Source organism: Dermacentor albipictus, chromosome 10, assembly GCF_038994185.2.
Source record: "Dermacentor albipictus isolate Rhodes 1998 colony chromosome 10, USDA_Dalb.pri_finalv2, whole genome shotgun sequence".
NCBI classification, from domain to species: Eukaryota; Metazoa; Arthropoda; class Arachnida; order Ixodida; family Ixodidae; genus Dermacentor; species Dermacentor albipictus.
The window spans coordinates 75,086,397-75,112,591 of NC_091830.1; the positions used below are offsets into that span (position 1 = coordinate 75,086,397).

Sequence of the window (26,195 nt, forward strand, 5' to 3'; positions counted from 1 at the left end):
GTGGACTTCCAATAATTAGACGTTCCCCGATGGCGCATGAACATGGCGCATGAACATGGTGCATGAACATGACTCATAAGCCCGTGAACATTTCAGCACAACGGCATTATTGAAAGCGCACTTGTTCGTGGTGCACAATTGTCGGAAGAGAAGAACTTGTTCCATCTTGTGCAACATTTGTTATATGCCGACCACATGAAGAGAGCTTTTGTGCTGAGAACATGAACAGACATCGGCACTGCACTTGCTTAGTTCTGTCACCATGCCTTCTTTCTCTGCTTCTACCAGAACCATCACGTCGTCTTCGTTTTTCTTTTTCTCTCTCTCTCTCTCTCTCTCTCTCTCTCTATATATATATATATATATATATATATATATATATATATATATATATATATATATGTATATATACGCACGTTCATACTAGACACAGTGGCCACTGTGGCAGGATGTTAATTGAGGTGTGTTTCTGACAGTGGTAGCTGAAATTCTGTTACCTGCCATGCTTTTTGCACACGGGTAATGGTAAGACGCAATTTATGCTCCTGATAACGAAAGATGAGGACCACGCGAGACATTAGAAAAGCGAGTTGCCTTCCTCAGAAAGATTTTCTTACAGGCTGTTAAATTTACGGACGTTCTGACACACGCAAGCAATGCGATGCCTTGAATCCAAAGTTCCTGATAAACACTCGTTTCTTAAAAGTGAGCTGCAAGTGGCACCAATGTATAAGAGATAACAAGAGGGCTAATGTAACCTGTAGCAATAACGCAACATTTGCTCGTATTTGACTGTATTTGCATGTTTACTTGTGAGAAGGCTGTACGTATTATTCGTACGTTACCGTAATTCCATTTCAATTTTGTTGGTACCTCTCTCTCTTTGCCAATGCACCTCAATTGTGCTGTTCATATCTGTTTGTTAATAGTCGGTTCCGCCGTGTCGAGGGAGCATTCACATCGTGAAGCTACTAAATGCAGTATCCTTTAATGATTGCACCTTCATGTCATGTAAAAAAAAAACGTCTGGGAAATCGGAATCGAAACAGAAATATGAAGTTGTGCATACCACGAAGAGTAAATAACTGCTGGTTTGTTACGATATCGAGGTGAGTGCCGCTGACAAGACGTAAAGAAGAATTCAGAAGAGATGCCTGCAAAAGTCAGCTGACGCACAACAAGGGTGAGGGTAGAGACCTCTGCGCGATGTCTTTCGCATTAGTGGTGACCACAAATATACGCTGATGGTAATGACGGCTGGAAAACTCTGCCCGTATAGAGTTGAGATACACCCTCCGCTGTGGTGGGTCAGTGGTTGTGGCGCTCGTCTTCCGAGTATACTAAGCGGCGCGTTCAATCCGTGACCTTGGCGGCAGCATCCTGACGAGGGCGAAACGCAAGAAAAGCTCGCGTACTTAGGTTGCACGTTAGAGAACCCCTGGTGATCCCGATTAAACCGGAGTCCTTGAGCGCGGCGTCCGTCTTAGCCTGCTGGGCATCATCTGGAAGCTGAAACGCAGAATTTCAAAGCGACCGATTTATTTGCCTGCCTCCCCACAATTTGGCTTGTCGTCGTATCCATAGCCTATCTACGCGAGTAGACGCTATCGCTATCGGGGATATAATCTTCGTGGCGACGTTTCGCGTGACTCGGTACCGGAGGCGTGGCCTTTCCGACTGACTGAGGCACTGTGCAACGCTCGCTATCTTCGCGCAGTGCCAGCAACGCTTTTTGGCCGTCTGCTTCGATTGTGCCCGGCGTCGAGCCACGCGAAATTGTTATCGAAGTTTTGCTGTGTTTCTGTTGACTTTCTCTTGAAATACAATTAGCTGCCACCCATGGTTTTACCGCGACAGCGTTAAGGAGCTCGTGTCGCAGAAAAGCCGGTGTCGTCGGCATCGGCATCAGTGGCGTTGGCCGTGAGCGAAAAATCCCGGAAGGCAATTAATAAATAAAAACAACTTGCAAAATGGGCTGGGTGGGAGTCGAACCAGGGTCTCCGGAGTGTGAGACGGAGATGCTAAGCCATGAGTTCGATTGTTCAAAGCGGGACAAAAGCGCCTCTAGTGAATGCGGTGTTGCCTTAGAAACGTGTCGTAGAAAGTTATACTGCGGTGTATATCGGTAATTATGAGCATGTAAATTACAGAAGTCGCCGTTAAACGAGTAGCGAAGTACGTTTCCGCTACATTTCTTCTGCGCTTGGAGCGCACGCATACCATCTTGCGGCAAACACAGAAGACCCCCTCCTCGCAATGTACGGTGCTGCCCCGACAGGTGGCGTGCCACTCGCCCGCTTCTCCCCTTCGTCTCGTCAAGAGCATGCCGAGCGAATGAGTGGGTGGTGCAAACGAGGTGCGATAACGCTATCGCGTTCCACTCCTGAAGGCGAAGCTTAAGCGTGCTCCAATTTTTTTTTTTTTACACGGGATCGTCAAAAAGAAATATCGCCCCTGAAGAAAACATAGCTTTGTTCTGTAAGTATTCGCCTCCGTGCCTGATGACTATTGTGAGACGCGTTGGTCATCGAAATCGCTGCGCGTTTATTATCGTATCATGCACCGTTTGCTCTTGCTGGATCATGAAAAGAACCTTCGCTTCTTCCTAAGCACGTGCCAGTTGCATGATCTTATTTAGCAGTGGTGGTACTGCCAGCGCAAAGCTAATCTACTTATGCGCAACCCACGAATCGAATGTCCGTCTTCTTCGCAGTGCCGCAGCCTCTTCGGGGCCCAATCGGCGTGGCCCTGGCATCGGCCGACCCGCTGCAGCAGTGCGGGCGCATCGCCGCCGTCTGCCACCGGAGGTCGCGCCATGTACGGCTCGCGGCAGGAACCCCTGCACCGGGACGCCATGATGGCGCTGGCCACCACGGGAGCCGAGTGGAGGCCCCAGGAGGAGGACGAGGCGCACAGCCAGGCGGCCTGGGCGCCCTGCGACGCCTCCTGGGTAGGCACATGCACGGCTCTCGCTTGAACTATGGTTTTGTGTTCTCACAGCGGCGGCTCGTGCAGTAAGCAGTGGTTCCTCAAGAGGCTGACGCGACATTTGATACGCACCGACTCTACACGCTCTTTGCTTGTGACGTGCCCAATGCAACGGCTCTAAATGGGGCGTTGCGCAGAAATTGCTGCGCCGATGTCCGTATAAGAAAGATGATCCCGAACCACGCTTACTGATCCACGCAGGCCCTCAGCGTGGCACAGAGGCACTACTGAACTAATTGGATTTCTCAATGCAAAGTGCGTCAGCAAAATCGTAAAGTACGACCTAAACACAACCTACAGATATCATAGCGTCGGATTATAATATTGATATACGAGAAAACACAATTATGTTACACAGAAACTAAAACGCAAACTATTTTTCCAGCTCCCGTTTTAGGTCCCTCTTAGTAGGAGCGGCGCGCCCCGCTACGTTCCTTACAACGCCATCCAGATGGCGCTCGCCTCCGCGCATCCGGAGCAGCGGCCGCCGTTGTGAGACGCCCGGTAGCTGCTAGGGGGCAGTATCTACTGCGCAGCAGTAGTTGCCTCGCACGCCCCGTAACGTCAACATGGCGCATCGCGTATTGTCAAAATACCTTCCGAGGAGCTAGAGCGCAACGCCAAACTTTCATATCGCTTTCTGTGTTCGCCATTAGGGCGAAATATACATTTATCTTCATTTATTCTTTATGCTATATATATATATATATATATATATATATATATATATATATATATATATATATATATATATATTATAAAATTGCACTTGGTGCAGCCGTCAGACAATGTTGTTACTTATGTAAGTTTTACTCGGATTGGCCTAAATTATCGGCATACTATCAGTAAAGGCGTCATGTTAGCCTTACTTGGGGCAAATAAGCTATATTTCAGACATACAATTTTTTTTTCGTTCGAAAAGGGCAGATTACTCAGAAAAATGTCCAAATGTGTAACTTTGTAACAGTTAGTGTTTACAGTGCAGGATCACAGCGGTACGTATTGCCACTAGGTGCGCCACGTTTGCCAACAGAAGGGAAACGTGGCATTTAAAGAAAAACATGACCTGTTGAGGCTATTGGGCAAGGAAATTTAGTTTCTTAAGGTAGGAATGCTTGCCGAAGCACGGAAAATTCGAAAGCATACATCATGCAGTGTGCGGCTTACTAGACTCTAATGCTTTGATGATCAGGACGGCATCTTAGTAGCACTAGATTCTACTGCTTCGGGGATCTGGGGACGTATTGTCGGACGATTTCAGGAGGTCCCATTTCTGTTTCTAACTACGGGACCTCCTTCTGTATATACTTGCCATGTAAATATCCAAATTTTTGCAATAAATAAAAGTAATTTTGATTCTGATCACTTTCCGCGATACTACCACCTTCGTGGGACGTACTGCTCAACTAGCCAATCAGCTCATCCGGTTTTGCTCAGTCAGCCAATAAGCGCGCACTGAAACTGATATCGCCGAAAGCGATCGTCAGAGAATACGTCCCCAGGACGGCATCTCAGCAGCACAAGATTCTAATGCTTTGATGAACAGTACGGAATCTTAGCAGCGTACCTTGGTGGGCAAGTAGGTAGCTGCTGTACGTAAAGTCCTGCGCAAAGTGAACTCTGTTTTACTTCAGACAAGATGCATCATTACGCTTGATCGTCGCCGTCTTTACACTACAGGTCTTGCAACGACAGAACTTGTAAGGAATAACCAGTACAGTGACAGCAAAACCAAGGGTCGAGAGCAGCCGGTGAAAGTTGCGGTGGTGTTCGGTAGAATGCTCGGAACACTCACCTATCGCTACGGAGGCGAAAAGACTTAAAAACGAAATGTCCGACACAACTCATGTCACAATGCATCTGGCACTAAGGACACTAATGCGATTAGCATTCAAGCAATGTAGCGACACACCTTACGGCTGAAGACACCTGAAATTCCACTCTGTAGTGACCATTGCGAGATTTATGTTGCTTCCAGTTCGTAACCAACTGCACGGATCCCGCGCTTATGTGGGAATCGGTGTTAAGGAATTTTTTTGAGCGCAGCTCTTAAGCGCCCGTTTTTGTGGCGATCGTCGGCGTCGGCGGCGACGTTACCGAGCGAACGAGCAAAGCAAGAAAGAGCCAGCGCGGAGCGCAGTGGGGGATGAAAGACGCGAGGCGGAAAGCGGAAAAGGAGGGTACGGCGAAAGCGTGAGAGGAAAAGCGTAGGGCGGCGACGATGGCTACGAGATGGCGCCAGAGTAGCCCACGTCGTCTGGGTGGTCTGTCGGCGGTGGCTGCTGTGAATCGCGCCCACGCGTCACCCGCGCGCTGGCTCTGGCGATATACAGATTAGCGAGGCAGTCGCGCCGCACTACGCTCGATTCGCAACGTGCCGCACGACTGTCCGGGCCACCTAATATATCGCGAAATGAAAACACTTATAGAGCTGTGCTGAATTTTGCGCTGAAGAGCACGCGAGGCTGTCAGCAGTCGGCGCTCTCTCTCGCCATCGCAGATCGCTTTCTAGATACGGCCCTCGCGACCGCGTCAGACGCAACCGCCGCCGCAGTGTGGTTGATCATGGTTCATACTGGTTCGACGCGGATAGATAAGAACCTGAAGGGCGATAACGGCTTACAATGATCGCAACGTCATCAGGGCACGTGGCACAGCCACCTGGAGTAGTTTGCTTGCGTCATCTGTTCACCTTACGCCGCCGTCGGCAGCAGCTCGCGTCGCCGCAGCGCTGCCGTTTGTACTGGCCAGATCGAGTTTCATAACGTTGATGATGACGCCGGTCCGCGTGGAGATGAGCAAGGGGCGCAGTGCTTACACGTACCTAGACTACTCCCAGAGGAGTTAGTGCGTAAATATTTTGCACACTCGGCTTCTATGTCCCGACTTTTGCACTTCTACACGCGTCAGCGAACTCGCTGCAATTTCCTTCTTTTCGTCCCTCCTCTCTCTACCTGTGATCTTTGTTTTCCCCTTTCCCATTCCCCAGTGTAGGGTAGCCAACCGGACGTTATTCTGGTTAACCTCCCTGCCTTCTACTTTTCTCTTTCCTCCCCTTGCCTATCGCACTTTCTTGTCTAGTCTGTCACATTCTGGGGTATCAGCCAAGAATTGGCACATACCCAATTACTCGAGCTTTCAGGCGATAACGGTTAGCTAGCGGCACACCAAGCTGCAGTTAGTATCAAAAGAACGCTAATCGCAATAATAACCTGTAATTTTCGAAAACGGATATGAGACCTCAAGATTGTACTTCGCCTAGAAAAAGCACCTTTGAGGTACTCATATTGCTCACCAACAATATTTCGAAGTTGCAACAAATGGAGGCACATTTATTCCACTCGGAATAAATTGGTGGCAAGGCATTGTACTTGGCGAAAGCGCGTCGCGAAATTCAACCAGGGCGATGTATTGGCAATTGGTGTCACCATAAATGTAACAAAATAAGTTGCTAGGACAAAAAAAAAGACACAGTTAAGGTTAAGGTGATTACAGACTCGCTAAATCTTGCGACTTTCTCACAAAGTTACCAACCGCTCACTGGCATACATTGACACGCCGCGGTGTCCCGGTGACTAGGTTGCTAGGCTGACTACACTCTAAAAACTAGGAAGGGTATCGCAGGAGTGAAGCGGCCGGTTCACTCTTCAAAGCGTCGTTTTACTCTCGCAAAATGTCGAGGAGAGTGAAATGCATTGTTCACTCTCTCACCAAGGAGAGAGTGAAATGTGCTTTTCACTCTCCCCCTTCAGAGAGAGAGAGTAGTTCTACTCTTGCGGCAATAGAGAACAAAACGTAGCGTGATCTTCTGCTTCAACTGTAGGTGGCTGGCCCCGAACATGGCAATGTATCATTCATGCACGCTGAGCAAAGAACACATCGTTTTGCTTCTAAGAGAACAGGCCGCCGCAGTTCAAAGGAACGCGTAGCGAGCGCTCTACTTTTTCACTCGGAGTTCTCCACCGCGCGCGCGCGCGCTCAAGATCGCGGAACAACACAGCACCGGAGAAAGGTGATCTTTTATTGTGTCTGTAGCTCTCAATTTACTCATCACGGCTTTTCTTTGAATGCCTCAACCGTTGAGCTTCCTGCTTCTGCTCCTCCAAGTACATTTGTCGCCGGTTCCATGTGCCTAAAACTGGTATCTGCAGCTCCTTTGTAATTTGAACTTTAAGGATGTCGCTTTCCTTCTATTACCTCCACAGACAATTCTCTGTGACATGCGAAGAATGTCACAGAAGGGAAAAAAAAAACACTTGGCAATGTCTGCTATGTCTAGCCAAGTGTACAAATTTAAGGACTTTCCAGTACTTCTAAAAATTCCAGGCTTTTCAATGCCTTGAAAATGGCATTTTAGAAATAAAGGGTTTTCAAGGATCGCTACAAACCCTGGTTTCTAGCACCTAAATAATTTTACAAGCTTATTTTGGCATGGAGTTCGCAAATTCATGCTTTTTAGCTAACGCTGCATCATCTCTGTACATTGAAACCACGCGAGCGCAACCATTTTGGAGTAAAGAAAAATACTGAAAGCTTTTAATACCACTCTTTTTCTATGGAGCTTCGTATTGCCTAGTTAGGTTTACGAATGTGCCTGGTTTTGGTGGGCGTTTCTTCGACATTTTCTGTGAGAAGTAGATGACTAACCCCCGTATTCAGAAATGTATATTAATACAAAGCCCATGCTTGACTTTATATAAACGACGCCTGGTGCGAACGTCCCCCAGACGCTCACTGCCTTTCTTTTGGTGCGTTCACGACTTGCGTCATTTAGATCAAGTCAAGCATGGGCTTCAAGTTATGATGCATTTCTGAATATGGGGGTAAGCGTGCGCTATTTCGGGCAACGCATTTTGCCATTGACACTGAGAGGAAACGGGGAAAACAAAGTTAACACCCTATACTCCTAAACTTTCGCGTACCTGTGGTGTGCGTGTATCGTGGAAGAAGAAACAGCGCTAACACCAGGACGAAAAAAAGCATCGACCACACCAGCGCTTCGTGGTGTTGTCCATGTTTTTGCGTCGTCCTTGTGTTGCGCTGTTTCTTCTAAAATGCTCAACCAACTAGCCGGCAAGTCTATCCTGTGCATATATATTGAACACACGTATGAATGTAGATGGTCTTCGAAGCTTTTAGAACGAGCACTGCCACAGGATACGAGCAGTGCACGCGTAACAAGTGGACACATTACTCATTTAAACATGCGTGCCAATGCATGTGACGCGGCTATCGGCATAAGCAGTCTCCAAATGCTGGAATGCGTGCTCTTCAAAACGCTAACGATCCGCTGCTAATGCAGGACAACAGCTCACAGCGGACTGAACCAAACTCTAAACTAATGCACTTGAAAAGAACGCCTACACGGCAGCGTGAGGCACGTCGAAATGACTGGTACTGGCATCGCAGTTGACCACATACGAATGGAACTGGCGGAAAAAATAAACAGAAATGCTCACCAGTATACGCGCGACTTAAATTCACATACGTGGACGGTTGGCACGATACTTTGTATCCGCATATTTTCGGAGAACATATAATGCATGGACTGGAAAAGCACTCGATCGTGAGCTGAACGGCACATTTGTTATTTTCCTGGGGTGACGACAAGCCGTGAATAGTTCTCACGTCGTCGTCTACGTTGTATTCCTCCGTTAGTCGTAGCAAGGAATAGAAATGATGCAAACGCAAACGTATTCCAGTACACAACAGCACAGCACACTGCAGAGAAACTCCAACCACCGCAGCCGATTCCTCAAATACATTTGTTATGTATATAAGCTCTAAAACAACACGACTGAGCGTGGTGGCTTTGTGGTGTAATGGTTAGGATGTGTGCTTTGAATTCTATAGATGCGAGTGTACGCGGGTTCGAATCCACGTGATGTATAGAGCAATGTGGTTCTCCATAAGTGTGTGATTCCCTCGACTATTGTGTTCTAATTAGATCATGTGTCTCCTGATTGTGAAATATGCGAAAATATTTGCGGATTAAATGTGAATTAGCTTTTTTTTCTCCGCAGTGGCGTTCGGGACACATACGCATAGGCCGATTACGAGCCGTCACGACTCATGGTAGGCAGCAAATAGCCAGGAAAAATGACTTTAAAATCCTGCATAACATTGCTCACGCCTATTCTGAAGGCCGCTTGGAATCGGGCCACTGAGTCTGAGGAGCCGCCTAGAGAACGGTGTATCAGCGACCCTAATTTGATCTGATTTCCTGCCTGCATGCGTGGCCAGGACTTCGCTAAGAGGGTATTGGGAAGAGTAGTTGCACTCTGTTTGGGGGAGTAGAAGTACTCGGTCTGGTGGAGTGCCATTACCCCTACGGTGAGAGTATTACCACTCTGCGGAAGAGTACTAGCACTCCCTGTGGGAAGAGTATTATCACTCTGCAGAAGAGTACTAGCAATCCCTTGCGGCGGAGTAACAAAACTCTGTCAACAGGAGTTGACCTACTCTCTCTCAAAGAGGGTCGATCTACTCTCGAAAAGAGAGTGAAATATGGGACAAGCCGCTACTCCCTCAAAGGGAGTGCCCGGCACTCTCTTAGTTTTTAGAGTGTAGGCTTTAGGCTGCTGAGCACAGCGTGGCAAGTTTGACTCCTAGCCGAGGTATCTCGACGAGGGTGATCGAAACGCAAGAACCGCTCCTGTACGTGGAAGAAAAGGAAGCTCGCATATGCATATAAATGTTTTCTTCTGCAACCTGTATTTGGAGTTTGTTAAAGAACCCTAGATGATCAAAAAATTTATCCAAATCCCTCCAACACGGCGTCTCTCATAGTCTCAGCGTTGCTTTGGTGCTTTAAACTTCATGTGTCACTTCATGAACACTTCATGAACTTCATGTGTCACATGTCACATGAAAACTTCATGAACACTTCATGTGTCACATGTGTGTTCATGTGTCAATCGCAGGCTACGCCGCGATTCCTGGAGGACGAGACCCTGCAGTGCATCCCGCGAGAGAGATCGGTGCTGATCAAGAACTGCCTCAAGCTCACCATCAAGCAGCGGAGGGAGGCGCTTGGCCTCGGCGACATAGAACCGGAGTACAAGGCGCCCGGACCGGATCAGGTGAGTCTTTGCCTCTGTTTAGTGTGTGTGTGTGACTTTGAAATTTGCAAAGCAATAGCAAGGTGTAGCGCCATAACTGCCTCTCTCGAGAGGGCACCTCATCAGCGCTGCGCGGGGTAGAGGTGAGGGAGATATAGAGAAAGAGAGAGAGAGAAAGGCGAGCAGTATTGGGTGAAGGGAGGGAACGTTGGACCCCAGGCGTGACTTGATTGCGGGACGTTCTCAGAGCATGGCAGCGTCTTGCCTCTGGTCTGCACCCCACTAAAGAAAGAGATTGTAGAGTTTCTTGCGGGATCCACGCTTCACTTGGAATTTGGAAAATTCATTTATGGCAGTGCATTATGAGCGTGTGTGCGTATTGATGTGCACGCTTAGTTTTACAGCGAAGCTGTTAGCGTCTAGTTGGTCGACATTTGTCGTGTCCGCGTCTGTCACCAAAAACGTGGGCCAATCCCGGCGGCATTGCAGGGCCAGGAGCAGTGACTCGTATACGCCCGTAAGACAGAGGAGGCTTCAAGCAGTCAGCAAAGTGAAGCGAAGCGAACGGTGTATACATTCTTTGGAATCACGCATGCAACATACAGAACGGCGTACGTATCAATAAAAAACAAGCACGAAACAATCGTCCGGACCACACGATTGATGATGAGGCGCTTCTCGTAACAATGCGAAACACGTATAGCGCTCCCCGCATACGTCTTTCGGCAAATATTAGTGTTGCGCAGGCTGCCTCGGCGACGGCAGCTTGCGACGTGGGGAGTGACGTCACTAGCCTTCCGCGTATAAAATAACCAGCCTAGCAACCGATTTCAATGTTGTTGGAGCACCGCTATGGGCGGAGGCATGCTGTCGAAATTAGCATTATACTCCCATCACTGCCATTACGCTAAATTACCATTACTGCATTGGTCTAAAGCAGTAAAGCAGCGCATACCCCTCTAAGCAGGTGTGGTGGTTTCGAACAGCTTCGCTGAACATTCATTTCGCAGGGACCGGATAAAGAGTGAATTTTCTTTATACCTCACTTACTTTCTTTCATCCCTCGCCATTTCGCTTGTGGCGTCATGTTTTCGCTGGGCTAGCCTTTCAAGATACCGTTAAACCTTCTCCCTCTCTATTTTTCTGTCGCTGTGCAGCATAGAAGCAGTAATAATCGCCCGTAGGCGGTACACGAATGTTAGACATTGGTGATGTACAGTCGGGGTCAACGGTTACGTGACCGTGGGTCCCGCGAGAAAATTCTTTCTTGTACTTCTTGCCACCCATATATCTATGACGCAAGATGGTTTATCAAAAGCAGATATCAAACTCAGAGTACATAACTGACAAGCTCGACATTACAGTTAAAAAGGCACGCATCAAAAATGGGAAATTTCAACGACCGCTCAAGGAAAACCTCTTGAATAGCACGTCTAGTTACGTGATTGATGCGCTAGTTCTAGGCGATGCTTTATGCAAGGGCACAATCTAATATTTTTTAAATATTACACCTGATGCAATGAACAAAACTACAAAAAAAGAAGGTTTTAATACTAAATCACGGCCTCAAGGAATGAAGATATCGCGTTTTCTTCGTAGCGGGGATTAACGTTCTTTGCGGTTGAGAACATACTTTACAGCGGTGAACGTGGATCCCCGGCTCATGAATAAAGTTAAGTGATGAAATTAGACGCGTGGCAGGTTTCCCTTTGGCTTCCGAACGCAATTTTTTCGCTTTCTTCTCGTGAGAGACTCGGCAAGAATCTGTGAGGTGGGGAGAAGCAGTTTGCCAGAAGACGCAAAGACGATCCGCCTGCCTGAATATAACGCTCATTATCCTAACCACTGCGGAAAGCAAAAAAAGAAAGAAAGATTAAAACAAACACAAAAAGGTAAAGGCGTTTGATTCCAGCGTTCAGGGTCGGCCGAGGAGCAGTGTTTTCTCGAGAGAACGTCGGCACACAGGCAGCAGCGGCTCGTCGTGATTGTAATTTACGTTCGATAATGCGAGACGGTGCCAGGATTCTCAGCATGGCGATAATTAGGCGCGGGAAGGAAAAGCATAAATAATTACGACCCCCTCCTCTTTTGTCCACCCCCCGTGGTCATCGTCGAAGGGTTAGGCACTGCCGACCGTGCCAAGAGGAACGGGGCAGTACACACGCCGCAGTCAACGCCGTCGTATTCTGGCGGCTGGCGCGTTCGCCAGTGCGGGGTGAAAAGCCAAGGACCACGGCCACGCCGACGCAGAGGCTTACGCTAAGCTCGACAGCGAACGGTCCTTGAGTTGCGTGTCCGTTGTGAGGCGCACGCGCCGTTTTGTTCGTGCACGGACGACGCATTTGCAAACTGTCAAAGGGCGGAGGCTGTATATACCGCTTATTTAAAAAGAAAAAAGTAAAAGACGAGCGCCCGTGAGAGGTCGTGTCTTATCTCATTTCATACACTGGGCGTGTTACGTAACGGGAGCACCGGACTTATGCGTATATAGAGGTAGTGAACCAGGAAGTTGGTACTGTGGAAACCCGCAATATCCGAAGGTGAAGTTGGAGTGGGTCGTAAGTGTAATAAATTTTCAAAAAAATGTTTCTTGCTAGGGGATAGATAGATAGATAGATAGATAGATAGATAGATAGATAGATAGATAGATAGATAGATAGATAGATAGATAGATAGATAGATAGATAGATAGATAGATAGATAGATAGATAGATAGATAGATAGATAGATAGATAGATAGATAGATAGATAGATAGATAGATAGATAGATAGATAGATATAGTATAAAAGGACGGTAGCAGCTCAAAGAACGAGCAGCGTGTCTGGCTTTCTTATCCCGTCGTTTCCGCGCTGTTGCCGTAATAAAGCGGCAGGTCTGTGGGTCATCTCTATAGTGGCGTTTAGTGCTAGTTACTAGGTATTTCAATTTGTTGCTCAGCACGTTCTAAATGTTGCTTGAGGAGTCGCTCCTGCCTTTATGCTTACGTGTGGACTAGACGGTTAATTGGGCTTAGTTTGATTATATAGGAAATAGAGCCCTGTGGCGCGGATACACGAAGACGGTAAAGAACACACGAGCGGGCGTGGCTGGCTGCTATGAGCGACAGCTCTCGCCCACGATGATGCGTTGCAGCACCAGGGCGTCAGCTTTCACCGTCGCGGCAGCACAAACTGCTGGTTGAGCTTCAGCGCATATGGCCGCTATAACGCGACGCCAGAAACAAAAGTTACAGATTTGTAGTAAAAAAAAAAGGAGGACGCTTATGTAACCGTAATGTTCACCGGGAAACGCGTGCGGCGAACGCTATGCACGAAGGCGAGCTTTGTGGTTCTTCTTTATTTTTTAATGCTGTGCAAGGAACCGAGGGGGCCGCGTCGCTCCTACTGAGACAGACCTCAAATGGCAGCTGGAAAACGCTATCGCGTTAAAAGTGTTTTGTATTTGAGTTTCCGCGTAACAGGATTATGTTTTCTCATATATTCAAATTACAATCTGACGCTATCACGCCTGAAGGTTGCGTGTAAGTCGTACTTTACGATTTTTCTTCGTATTCTACTTTGAGAAATTGAATCAGTTCAGTAATTTTCTTGCGCCACATGGAGGGCTTGCATGGTTGGGTATGCGTGGTTCAAAATTCTTTTTGTCGAAGCGACGCTAGTCGCAAAACGCAAACGGCGGATTTTTGGCGACACGCGCGGATATAGGTTCTTTATTTCAGTGAGATACACGCAAAGTACCTCTTATTATATCATTCATTTACTACGTTTAATATCAAATTCGCGGTACACACAGGCGACCCCGTTGCGTTGGAATTTGATGTCGACCATGCCGTCGCACGCAGAGGCACGAAAACTGTTGTGTGTCTTCCCTGAACAGCTTCGATGAAAAAAAAAAAATGAACAAAGTAAGAGAGGCTGCGAACTTATAGATTGCTGTCGGTTGCCTTTCTTCAATAATTTTTGCGGAGCCCGTAATCGACTTACGCACTTCACGCTATGCCCGTGCAACATCCCCCCCCCCCCCCTGTTCTCGTGAAAAACCAAGCACAGTGCCGTATTTAGTTCTAAATTAAAAATTAAACTGTGGGGTTTTACGTGCCAAAACCACTTTCTGATTATGAGGCACGCCGTAGTGGAGGACTCCGAAAATATCGACCACCTGGGGTTCTTTAACGTTCGCTTAAATCTAAGTACACGGGTGTTTTTGCATTTCGACCCTATAGAAATGCGGCCGCCGTGGCCGGGATTCGATCCCGCGACCTCGTGCTCAGCAGCCCAACACGAATTTAGTTCTCTTAGGACAACAAAGTAAGCTTCTGCTTGCATCGAAAAAGAGAAAGAAAAGAAAACACGGAAAGGAAAAGCTTTAAACCCTTTAGGCCATTTTTTTTTCTCTTTTTTAGAAGCCCATGTGTAGTGCAAGCAAAGCACAATGAATTGCGCTATTTGACTCATGTTATTTGTTGAAGCGCGCGGGTTCAAGGATCACGAGAATAGAAACGTGCGTATAGATGGACATAGCGCGACCACGAAGCGAGGGGGCCCACAGACCTTCCCTTACTATCTGCCACTGTCTGCGGCATATGAAGAAATCGGGACAGCGCCAATGCGAAGTCAGCGTTTTCAGTCAGTTAATTGTCACGTTGTTGTAATGGTGAAGAACGAAACATCGCCAAAGGCGCTACTTAAGTTAAGTAGTTTGCCTTTCTTCTATTGGGCGAGCTTGTGCCCGGAAAAACAAGTGACACTCAGAGCAGAAAGCAGCGGCGAGCTGCGACCGTCGGAATCCGATCCACGGGTCAGATGCGCCGGCTATTTATTCATCGCTCGTCGTGCATACATTCCGGCGTTATCGTTGGCGCTCGTGCGCGTTCTGGAATGTATGCCAATATTCGCGTCGCGCAAACAGCCTAATTACAGACAAGGTCCTATCGATGTAGATTAGGCGACAACATTCGAGAATGTTTCCGATACCCGAAGGTGCGTCTTGCGCCGAGCCGTAATGAAAAAAGTTATTAGTAGGCGAGAGAGAGGGGAGGGGGGAAACAGTCGCCGGAACGAAGAATAAACAAGAAACGCGCGTGAATACTAAGAACGAGGGACAGCAGTCCGAAACGAGCATTGAATCACCGTAACTGAGCAGACCGTTATATCGCCTGCCTGCTTACGGCGAAGTCTAGAATGGGCTGAAGAGTCGTGTTTTTTTCTTTCGAGGGTATACGCTAAGCCTAATATGTGATCAAGTGCTCAATCACTTTTACCAAAGCTGGTAGTCGTGTCGTTTTCATTTAGCCCATAAAAAAACAAGGCGCTAGAAGTGGAGTTGCGGTTTTCCGGTGCCGACAAGAAGATGCTCGTGCGGGCATCGAGCCAACGACCTTTCACCCCCATTACGGCCGGCTTGTCCCTTTCGACGTCCGAGCGCGTTCGCCACACTTTCCGTATTTCTCGATCGAGTGTGTGCGATATTGCTTTAACAATATGTTTTCGGAAAGCGCCGGAGTAACGGACAATAAACCGGTGTTTGGCGTTGCCGATCGTAAATAATCCGCGACTTCTCCTCACTTTTCATTTCAGGTTTCTCGTGGAAGGAATCATCTTTCAGCCTTTGTTTCGTCGCTTCATCGACTAGCTGTTGTCGAGAATAATTAGTAGCGCCGCATTTTTATGAAACCGTTGATTTCGGTGAGCAGTAGTATACTTGGTCAATCTGCTGTCTCTGAGACGGGGTGCTATTGTTGCTGGCTACTGTTTACTGGATATTTAGTAGTTTAATTAATTTCTGCTGCCATCGTTTAGGCGAGTGGCTTGTTTGCTATTCGGGCGATGATGGCAACATGAACGGGCGCAATGAGAGCCCGCCATGCACTATCGCTCGTTCGCTTGCTCACTCACTCACTCACTCTCACTCACTCACTCACTCACTCACTCACTCACTCACTCACTCACTCACTCACTCACTCACTCACTCACTCACTCACTCACTCACTCACTCACTCACTCAACTCAACTCACTCACTCACTCACTGTTTACTCACTCACTTATTCACTCTCTCATTGTCTCACTCACTTATTCACTCATTCACTTATCGCTCGCTCATATAGTCACTCTTACTCCATCCCTCACTCACTTATTTACTCTCTCACCGCCTCACTAACTCACTGTGTGTCACATTCACTTATTCGCTCACTCACTTTTCCATTGTCTCACTCATTCACTTATCGCTCGCTCATTTAGTCACTCTCACTCCCTCATTCTCTCACCTATTCACTCTCGCTGTCACTCATTCTATGTATCACTCATTCACTTATTCACTCACTCACACACTCACTTATGCGCTTTTTCACTCACTCACTTATAGCTCGCTCATGTAGTCACTCTCACTGCATCCCTCATTCACTTATTTACTCTCTCACCGCCTCACTCATTCACTGTACCGCTCATTCACTTTTTTGCTCACTCACTTATCGCTCACTCATTTAGTCACTCTCACTCCCTCATTCTCTCACCTATTCACTCCTCGCTGTCACTCATTCATTGTATCACTCATTCACATATTCACTCACTCACACACTCACTTATCCGCTTTTTCACTCACTCGCTTATAGCTCGCTCACGCAGTCACTCTCACTGCATCCCTCACTCACTTATTTACTCTTTCACCGCCTCACTCATTCACTGTACCGCTAATTCACTTTTTTGCTCACTCACTTATCGCTCACCCATTTAGTCACTCTCACTCCCTAATTCTCTCACTTATTCACTCTCGCTGTCACTCATTCATTGTATCACATTCACGTATTGACTCACTCACACACTCACTTACGCTTTTTCACTCACTCACTTAAGTCGCTCTCACTGCATCCCTCACTCACTTATTCACTCTCTCACCGCCTCACTCATTCACTGTATCGCTCATTCACCTTTTCGCTCACTCACTTATCGCTCACTCGTTTAGTCATTCTCACTCTCTCACTCTTTCAGTCATGCCCTGACTCGCTCGCTCAGACACACGCGCCGCGCGTGCCCCTTGTTTCCCCGCTGGCGTCGTCTCCTGTACGCCGCCTCGTCAATTCACGGTGAGATGTGTCTATTACTCAGATATCGGCTCGCCCGATCGACGACACCAGAGATGGCACTGCGCACGCGCGGCATGCGGAATTCCGCTAACTTTTAATCCGGCTGCGCACAGCGGCGTCGTTAAGCCGGAATGAAGATATGCGTCCTTGAAGAGGCGCGCCTCGCGCGAATCCCGTTAATGTATGCGCGCCGCTCGGGCCCGGAGACGAAACCAAGAAAAGCAAGATTCCTTCAGTCCAAAAGCCACGCCGAGTGTAACGTCCTTGACTGACACACCTATCGGGCTCTTTCGCGAGCGGCGGCGACGGCAACGCTCCGAGCTTAGTCTGGGCTTGGCTTGGCTTTGGAAGGAGCGGTGTGCCACTCAACGTTCCCGCAACGACTTTCGAAGCAGGCGACGAACTTTGAACTCGCCGGCCTTTTTTTTTTTTCTCCCGCCTGGCTGCCTGCGGAAGGAAGGCGGAAAAAAAAGAGAGAAAGCTTAAGGCGCGCGAGCACCTGACCTTCTCAGCAGGAAAGTGGGCACGTTTCTGGCGGGAGGAACTGCTCAAGAGTAAACAGTTTTAGAGTCAGTATGCTCCTTCATAAGGCGTGTCAGTTCCCAGCAAATGGTGTGGCGCACGCAATAGTCAAAGTTGGCTCAGTCGAATCTTGCGGGGGTGTATACGCGCGTGCAGCAAATCGAAGATACGTGAAGAGGAAGGCAATCCTTGCGTTGCCCCTGTTCTGCGATTTGTGGTGACCTTAAAGAGCGTCGAGGTCCTTATAGTTACTGCCTTTCAAGTTAGCGGGTTCGCAGTGACCTCTATGCAACATATTGCTACATCGCGACGCAGAAAACTAAAATGAGGAAGTAGATTTTGAAGCCTCTTTAGTTGAGAGTACAAGGTGACGCAAGAGTCATCGTTCAGCAAAACCAGCTTATGCTCAGCCGTAATAGCATACGCTGGCGCGAGATGGGCTTTGTCTGTCCATAGGACACCTCTGGCAGAGACGAACACTTTCTTTATCTTTCTAAGTGAAGTTTTCTTGGCGGACCGTTGCCGGCTTTGCTGACAGAGCCTTGCTAAATAGTTCAACACATGAACCGCAGCCGTGGCCACATGACGCTAGTACGCAACGGTTCAACTTATATAGCCATCTGTGGTTGTGCCGATTGAATGAATAGAATTTATTGATAGGAAAGACAGAGAGGTCGACCTGAGCTAGTGCGCTCTAGTCTGCTACTCTGCACTGGGGAAGAGGGAAGGGGAGTGAAAGTATTGGGATGGATGATGATGATAAGAGAAGTGGTGAGGGCTTATGTACATGAGACAGTTGCCTCGCTAGAGCCGCTCGTCGAGCTTGGTGTCCTGCAGGAACTTCAACAATGCTTTTGTGGCACGCATTGAAATTGTAGTGTCAGGCCACGGGCCGAGGATAGCCTCCTCCGACAGTAGTTGTCTGCCAACGCTGGCTAGGAAACTGTCGAGACCAGCGCTGTTCTCTACGGAATTTCGCAATGGAACAACAAACAGATAGTGCTTAATTAACGGCAATGCAACACGTAGATGCCTTAAGCGCACAATCTATTAGCAAAGTTGTTCAATACCTTCTTTCGCGGCGTTTGGCACGTCTACCATGTCGGCTTCTCGTTACTGAGAATAGTGGGCAGCCCGCCACGGTTGCTCAGTGGATATGGTGTTGGGCTGCTATAGGCACGAGGTCGTGGGATCGAATCCCGGCCACGGCAGCCGCATTTTGACGGGGGCGAAATGCCAAAACGTTAGTGTACTTAGATTTAGGTCCACTTCAAAGAACCCGTTAAAGAATTTTACCGGAGCACACCACTACGACGTGCCTCATAATCAAAATCGTGGGTTTGCGATTTACAGAAAATTCGAAATTACATAAAATTCGGCGACTGCAGAAGAACGTAAATAGTTCCTTGCGCGTAGCTTGAAATAAAATAAATATGCACGCATCGTGTGAGCATTTTCATAAAATTTAATTGAACTGTCTCACTCTACGTTCCAAGCTTCGCATAACGCTGATTCAAGCAAGTGCGTTCGACATTAACTCGATAGTTCATCCGGCGACGTAAAACGGCTATTGATCATTGTTGACCCGTTGTTGAGCCGTTGAAATGGCTGGTGCACCATTAACTGCGGTGCTCTTGTGAAGCTACGAAAAACAATTTTTGGGCGATACTTCTAGATATGGCTTGGTGTTTTTATTCTCCGGTTGTTCGTAATAACCAAGTTGAGCATTCGGAACGCTTTCGTTTTCCAAAGCAAAATGTTTCGAGTGTCGCACGTGAGCAAGCTTTTGGCGATTGCACTGCCGTTCTCGACAACCGAAATTTTGCATCCCGTGGCATTCTTACACAAATTAGGCAATAGACCTGGTAAATCGTGATTTTGTGAAGATCCTTTCAAACAGGAGCATCTTATGTGCTTCGGAGGCGAGGCCACGTCAGGGTGGAAATGGCCGCTTGTATTGCCGATGCACTTGAGTGCCGAAATACACGGTGAACTGTCACGCGTAAGCACCGCGTCTTTTCTCAAAACGATGCGTTCGGGCAAATGCGAGCCACTACGCTCAGGGTGTCGCTTAATTGGCAACTATCGACGTACGTTGGTTTCGTATGTCCGCGCTAATTTTACTATGCATATTTAGGGATGAAAAAGTGGCGCTAAGTTGTTCCAGTCATTCTTGCGAAGAAAACTCGTGGCTGAATGGTAGCGTCTCCGTCTCACACTCCGGAGACCCTGGTTCAATTCCCACCCGGCGCATCTTGCAAGTTGTTTTTTATTCATGAAGTGCCTGCCGGGATTTATCGCTCACGGCCGACGTCGACGACACCGGCTTTTCTGCGACACGAGCTCCTTAACGCTGTCGCGTTAAAACACAGAAATGCCGGCGCTTACAGCGGGCACCTATAGATTTTTTTTGCACGTGGCGTCGTGGGTGCAGCTTTTTCGACGTGCTAGTACCCAAACGTGGACTACACAATGACGTCGTGCACCCTGTCATCACGTTTACATTGGTTTTCCTTTTCACGGCGACTGTTTCTCACCGGATCATCTGTGTCATAGATTTGTCGCTCGGTGCCCGACGCGCCTTTCGCACTACGCGCTTCCCGCGCTGCTTGTTTGCGCACATTTTCAACGTGCTAATGACCTAAGATGGCGGCCACGATGACGTCAGTGCAAACCAACTATGCGAAATAAGTGCTGCAGCGTCCGAAAGGACGGTGTTGTAACGGTTCGAAAATGCACACCTCCACGTCTTCGTGTTGGCGCTTGACGAAACTGGATGTGGTCAAAGCTGTTGGTGTGCTCGTCACACTTTGTTTCACACCCAAAGCAGTGAAATACTCCGCATGTCTGCGTCAGTGCTACTATACAATCATTCTTATTAACGTTAGTGTATGTGAAGCTAGAGAATGACGAGTTAATGAAATTTAATAGAAACAAGCCGTCTTTTAAACTACAGTGATCAGAATGTGCTAGAACTCAGTCGGGATGCTCACTTGCAACGGCTGCTTGAGTTCCAATTCGCTAGTCCCAAATAAATGAGTTTCTTTTCCTGTGAGTCTTTTTCTCTCTATCTTCTAAAGGAACATTACAGAACATTGGTCAATAGCAAACAGATATCATTTTTTTGTTTACTTTCTGCCTTTCTCATGCACGCGATGCCGAAACAAAATATGTTCGCAGGAATAAACGGTATTTGTATAAATAAGCCGACGGTGGAATAGTCCGAGGTTCGCGGCGTCCCTTGCCCAGGATGCCGTGGACCCGAGCCGATAGCTTGACCCCTGCTATCCAGATGATGTTGGTCTTCAGGACTCGGTCTAGTCAGCTGGGCCTCCATCCCACTGCTCTATGGTTGGTTCGGTGATTGTGGCTGTTGATTGGTTGTTCTCGCGCACAGATACCATTCAAAAATACAAAACGAGAACAGAGAACATAACCTGACGTGTACTGCCGCCTGAATAGTAAAATTGTTTCAGTGCTAGCTTTTAAAATCATTGTAGAGCACAGTGTTGCTCACTTATCACACGTGAACTATCCGTTCGTACTTTAATGGAAACACGTTCGCACAGGATGTGCGTCCCACTTGCCGAGATGGCGACATTGTCCTAAGCTGTGGCAGTCACGATCTTAAGTTTGAATCGCCGACAGGGAGCCGGATACCTTGGCCATGCAGCGCCGTACTTTAAATGCTTAACTTTTTCTAGGCTTACCCAAGGAGAAGCCTGTCCATCCGTCACGTAGTAAGAATGCAGTGGCCCTAAGCAATGCCTCATACCACCCTAAGCAATGGCTCATATACCCCCGTAAGCAAGCAAAAAGATTAATGGCTCATACCCACGTGAAGCAGAGGCTGCCAGCGCTCAGCAAAATGAAACGAACAGTGCATACACTCATTGAAATCACCCATAAAACACACAGAACAGCATAATTCAGTAAAGAACAAACTCAAAACAAGCATCAGCAAAGCACTACATACTCCCCTCAGCAAATGTAATGGTGGTTTTGCAACAGCTTCGCCGGGCATCCAGGTTGATAAGGATCGATAAGAGTTGATAAGAGGCGGATCGTGTTCGATAAGGTTGATAACAACTGATGAGGGTTGATAAGGGGTCACATCAAGTATCATAATATTGATAATGACAGGGGGCTGCGTAGAGATGAGCAAGTGGCACAATGCCTACGCATACTTAGACAACTCCCAGAGGAATTTCTGCGTGGATTTTTTCCTTTAATGCCCCTTGCGGCACATGCAAGGTGTAGGCACCCTCCGAGCAACTCAAGCAAGCAAGTTTTGTTTTCCCATGCTCTGCTTAGATAGCAGTTGAGTGCTCGAAAACTTATACATAGACGAAGCGTAATACGTAGCACAGCAAGAACGCTTGAAGCCACAAGCACTAAGATTAGACAAATCCGTGTAGTAACCATTGCTGCCATTGTAGCTGAACGAAGGCAGCGCCGGAGTAATTTCTGAGAATTTTTCCAGGGAACCCTTCATGTTTCGGTGTGGGCCAGCTGCGCGGAACCGTCGACCTCTTACGCAAACGGAGACTCGCGCTGGGCGCCGGTGGGGAGCCGTCCACGTCAAGCGAAACCCAGCCCACGGCTGCGGGATCGTTCCGCAACAGCAGGACAGGAAGAATGCGCTCCTCTCGTTCCTTGGTTGCTTCCGCACAGCGGTCGCGAAGTGTCTTGGGGGAGGGAGGGGGGGGGAGGTGACCTAAAAGCCACCTGCCCGAAGAAAAGTATTCCCTTTACTTTGGCGCCCTTTGCGTTGTGCGCTGCTTGAATATTGAAACGAAGGGTGTATGACTTGAAGAAACGGGTAAAAAGAGAAAACGAAGAAAACAAAAAAGTGCGGCACGTTTTGCTTCACTGACCTCTCCGTATCGAGAGTGAAGACCGTGTGCTTCACTGATCACTTCCGTGCGTTGCGTCATCGAAGTTGTTTACAACGGTCATGAATTCAAATGAGTGCCGTCACTCAGAGGCCGGATGAGGTTCGTGAAGTAGTGCGCTCTAGATGAAATCATTGAAGTCCCGAATAAGGGCATTCCATTCTTGATGATGAGGGTGTAAGTACTTAATTACTGTTAGCATGTATATTTATTGGTCTCTGTGTTTACCCTTTCTTTCTCACTGTGAAGAAACCAGTTGCCATTTGATATGCCGTCAATTTACTTATGCCGAAAAGTATGAGCTTTCTGAACGAGGCAGACGGCTATGGCCCTTGCAGTTGTCTTCTTGATTTTTACATTTTTATGTTTCGTTTGAAGTTCCTCTATATTGGACATAACTAAAGCTCACGTTTCATTTGGCACAGCTGCTACACGAATGATTAGTGAGCTTCCAGAGACTGTTTCTTGCACTGCATGTCAGAGTTGAGCCACTGTGAGCAACAATTTACGCAGCTGTATAAAACAGACAGATGGAGGAGCTAAATATGTTTACGCAACTGCAAGCTCTACAGTGCGAATACATTCCTAAGAAATGGGTGGGACAAAATTTGGACAGAAGAAGATTGGTCGTATGACTGCCAGCAATACAGAGTGAACCACACCACAAGCCGCGGGTGGAGGTCATCTTCTGGGCGTACAGGTAGATATGACAGCAGAAAAAGAACGTAACGAACAAAACCAACTGCAATCACTTGAGTTAACAAAGAACGCATTTCTATTTTGAAAACCAAATGGTGCAGTGTTATGCCTTTACGAAAGTGTTGTGCTGGACAAATTTTTACGAGTGGTATAGGCAGGCTAGTAGAACGCAGGGAAGCTCTGAGGGACCCACCGGCCACATACATGAATAACTTTTATTCATGAAGCCACCAGTCTGGAAAGATCAGGAAGGCTTTGTCTTATTTGGAGGATAGTTGCTATAGCGTTGAACGCTGCTACGAAAACGAAGCCTGTATGAGTGCTGCTGACTGCCTGCATCAAGAATGCTTTGCGTTGTGCGACATCTGAATAAGCCTAATGCCACTTGTGTCACTCGTCGATCTAGAGCAGGATTTTTCACTCCGCGGCGATAAACCCGGACTTCGCCGGTCGATCAGGAGCGGGTTCCCTCTTAGGACTGGTCGTTTCGGTTCAGCTCACTCCGCGCCGAATCGTTTTCACTTGTTCCGCTGCCGAGGCTCACGTCCGCGCGCGAACAGGACGATAAGCATACGCCACTTCCGCTTGCTGTCGAACTGCGATTTGTAAAAGTACAGAGCGGAAGTTGATTTGTGTCACGTGTGCGCACAGACTTCCGGTATGATCCGCCGCGGAGCACTTTCGTTCTCCGCTGGCAGATTCGAATTGGTGAAATCCCGAGCGCTCGCTCCAGGATTTCGGCGGCCACTCCAGGTCGACCAGCGATAAACAACACAAGAAAAAGATGGAAGGGTTGCCATCGGAAGTGATATTATATTTCTTTTTATTGTCTGCCTTTGTGAAAAAGTCATCAAAGAAACTGAGCGTCTCATCACTCGTAGACTGGATCCGTACAATTATGCGCCGCCGACATCATGCTTGCGTCGCATTCGCATGACATCTCACTGAAGCATGAAAATCAGTATCACCTTAACGAAGTTCCATATAATTGCGTGCTCTTCAGTCTGTAATTTTACGAAAACGCGTGTCCGTCCAGCCCATACAACATTCTACGAGACCAGGTAGATTCCACGAACCGGAAGTGAATCAGCAGGGTGCGGCTCAGAATCCAATATGGCTCCTACGAAAGATAGACTGGGGCCTGATGTGCCTTACGCAGGGGCAGCAAGGTGTAAAAAAACAACAACAACAAAACAGGCGGATAACTTTCGATCTTCCTGTGTGTGCACGTGCTGTGAAGAGTGTTCTCGTTTCCTGGAGCCACGAAACCGGCGGGTTCCCGATTCACCGAGAGCCGAACGGTTTTTGTTGCTCCATTTTCGTGACAGTCCCAGCACGTGGGCGCGCCTGACGTCGGCAGGTGATGAGCTCTCGCAGGCATTGGCATCTCTTTCAAGACGGCGGCTGTTTCACAAAACTCGCGTTTTCTAGCTTTACCGCCAATAATGCACAGTCGCGACCCGTTGAGAGGCCAAGCGGCCGAAGATACCTGAGGGCCTGCATCTCAAATTTTACCAAGAGCTGCTCTGTTCATCCTTGACGGAGAAAAGAAAACGAAGCAATAGAAAAACGTTGCGATCATCTGCCGTCAAGGAGTTATGGGCTCAAGCGTATGCACGGTGCTTCCGGTTCGCGATATTTGATCTCTTTAATGTATTCGTTCGTTACCCCTGGACGTCCCTGTTCGTCAATCACGTGGTTGGATGCCACCGCGCAACGCCGATCTGCGAGCAACCGGAAGAAATGAAGCCTCTGCTAGAAGCAGTAAACTCCATTGTCACGGTATTTAGAACTTGGTAATGACGGCTGTGGTTGCCCTTAGAAAGAAAGTGAAAGGCAATAAGAGGAGATAATCTTAAGAAAAGTCTGCATCATGTGTGTTCAGCTTAGCAATGCGTTGTTCCACATGTCTGAGTTCTTGTATTGCGATCTGCAGCAGTCCTAGTTTGTGACACAAGCCTGCGCCGCGTTCAACAAATCGGATGCGAGACATTTGTGAGAAACCAGTCTGGTATCAGCAAGACGCCCACTGCTCAAAGTCGTTGAGCACCACGATGGTGCGGAATGCTTCTTCATGTGGCAGAGAATAAATGCGTGTACTCAAATAGAAGTTGTAATATCTGTGGTTTGAGGGAAGGACAGGGCCCAAATCGTTGTTCTTGTGTCGTGGGCTATTGGCACAACGAAAATAGATTATAAATAGGTTATAATGAGCGAAACTACGCACCAATGAGAATCGGCGGGGTCTGCGTGATGCCTTTTCTTTTTTAAATTTTTTTTGGGGAAAATTACTTTTGACACCTGCGTATACGTAGTGCGTGCAATCATAGATTTTTTACTGCCTGCTTGTCTGACGTTATTTGTTTTGTTTATTCTCACTGCTCGAGTTACCTGCGCGTCGACAGTACCTAAATCCTCTTTTCTTATTATTTTTTTCTGTAGTATTTAGATATACACTTCCCACTGAAGAACCTGCTGAGACATCTACTCCTCTCCGACAGTTGGATTTTTCCTTGCACTTTGGAACAGCAACCATTAATGGTATCTGGTGAAAACCAGCTACTCCTGTCACAGTGCGGCACAAGTATGCGTTGCATGTTTCTGCCACACATTGCCTTGCATTTGAACAACGCGTTTGCATTGTTCGTATTTCTGATTGCTGCGATAAGTCTTTGAGTGTAACTGCAGCTGTTTAGTCGTAGAAGACAATGGTGCGACGTTTTCCAACTGCAAGAAAAGTGCATAGTCAAATGCTCCGAATTTTTTTGTTATGATCCTATCTATTATAGTTGATTTCAATGTTTTCTGCGTCTGAGTATTCCAGCGGTGCCAGAATGAGGTACTGACCTTTATGATTATCTGCACCTGATATTCTGCAAGTTACTTTGCCCTAAAAGTTGTGTGGCAGACCACATCCGGAAACTGCTCATTGCTTTCTCTGCTCATATAT

At 47.7% G+C, this 26,195-nt stretch overlaps 1 protein-coding gene across 1 annotated transcript in view; it reads left to right on the forward strand.

The window, feature by feature from the left end:
• LOC135898871 (uncharacterized) overlaps positions 1 to 26,195 on the forward strand; it is a 51,726-nt gene that overhangs the window by 8,618 nt on the left and 16,913 nt on the right. The window contains exons 2-3 of the mRNA XM_065428052.2: positions 2,714 to 2,950; positions 9,912 to 10,070. Of these exons, the coding sequence (XP_065284124.1) occupies positions 2,816 to 2,950; positions 9,912 to 10,070 (294 nt within the window). The 5' untranslated portion in view covers positions 2,714 to 2,815. The remainder of the gene's footprint in view (positions 1 to 2,713; positions 2,951 to 9,911; positions 10,071 to 26,195) is intronic.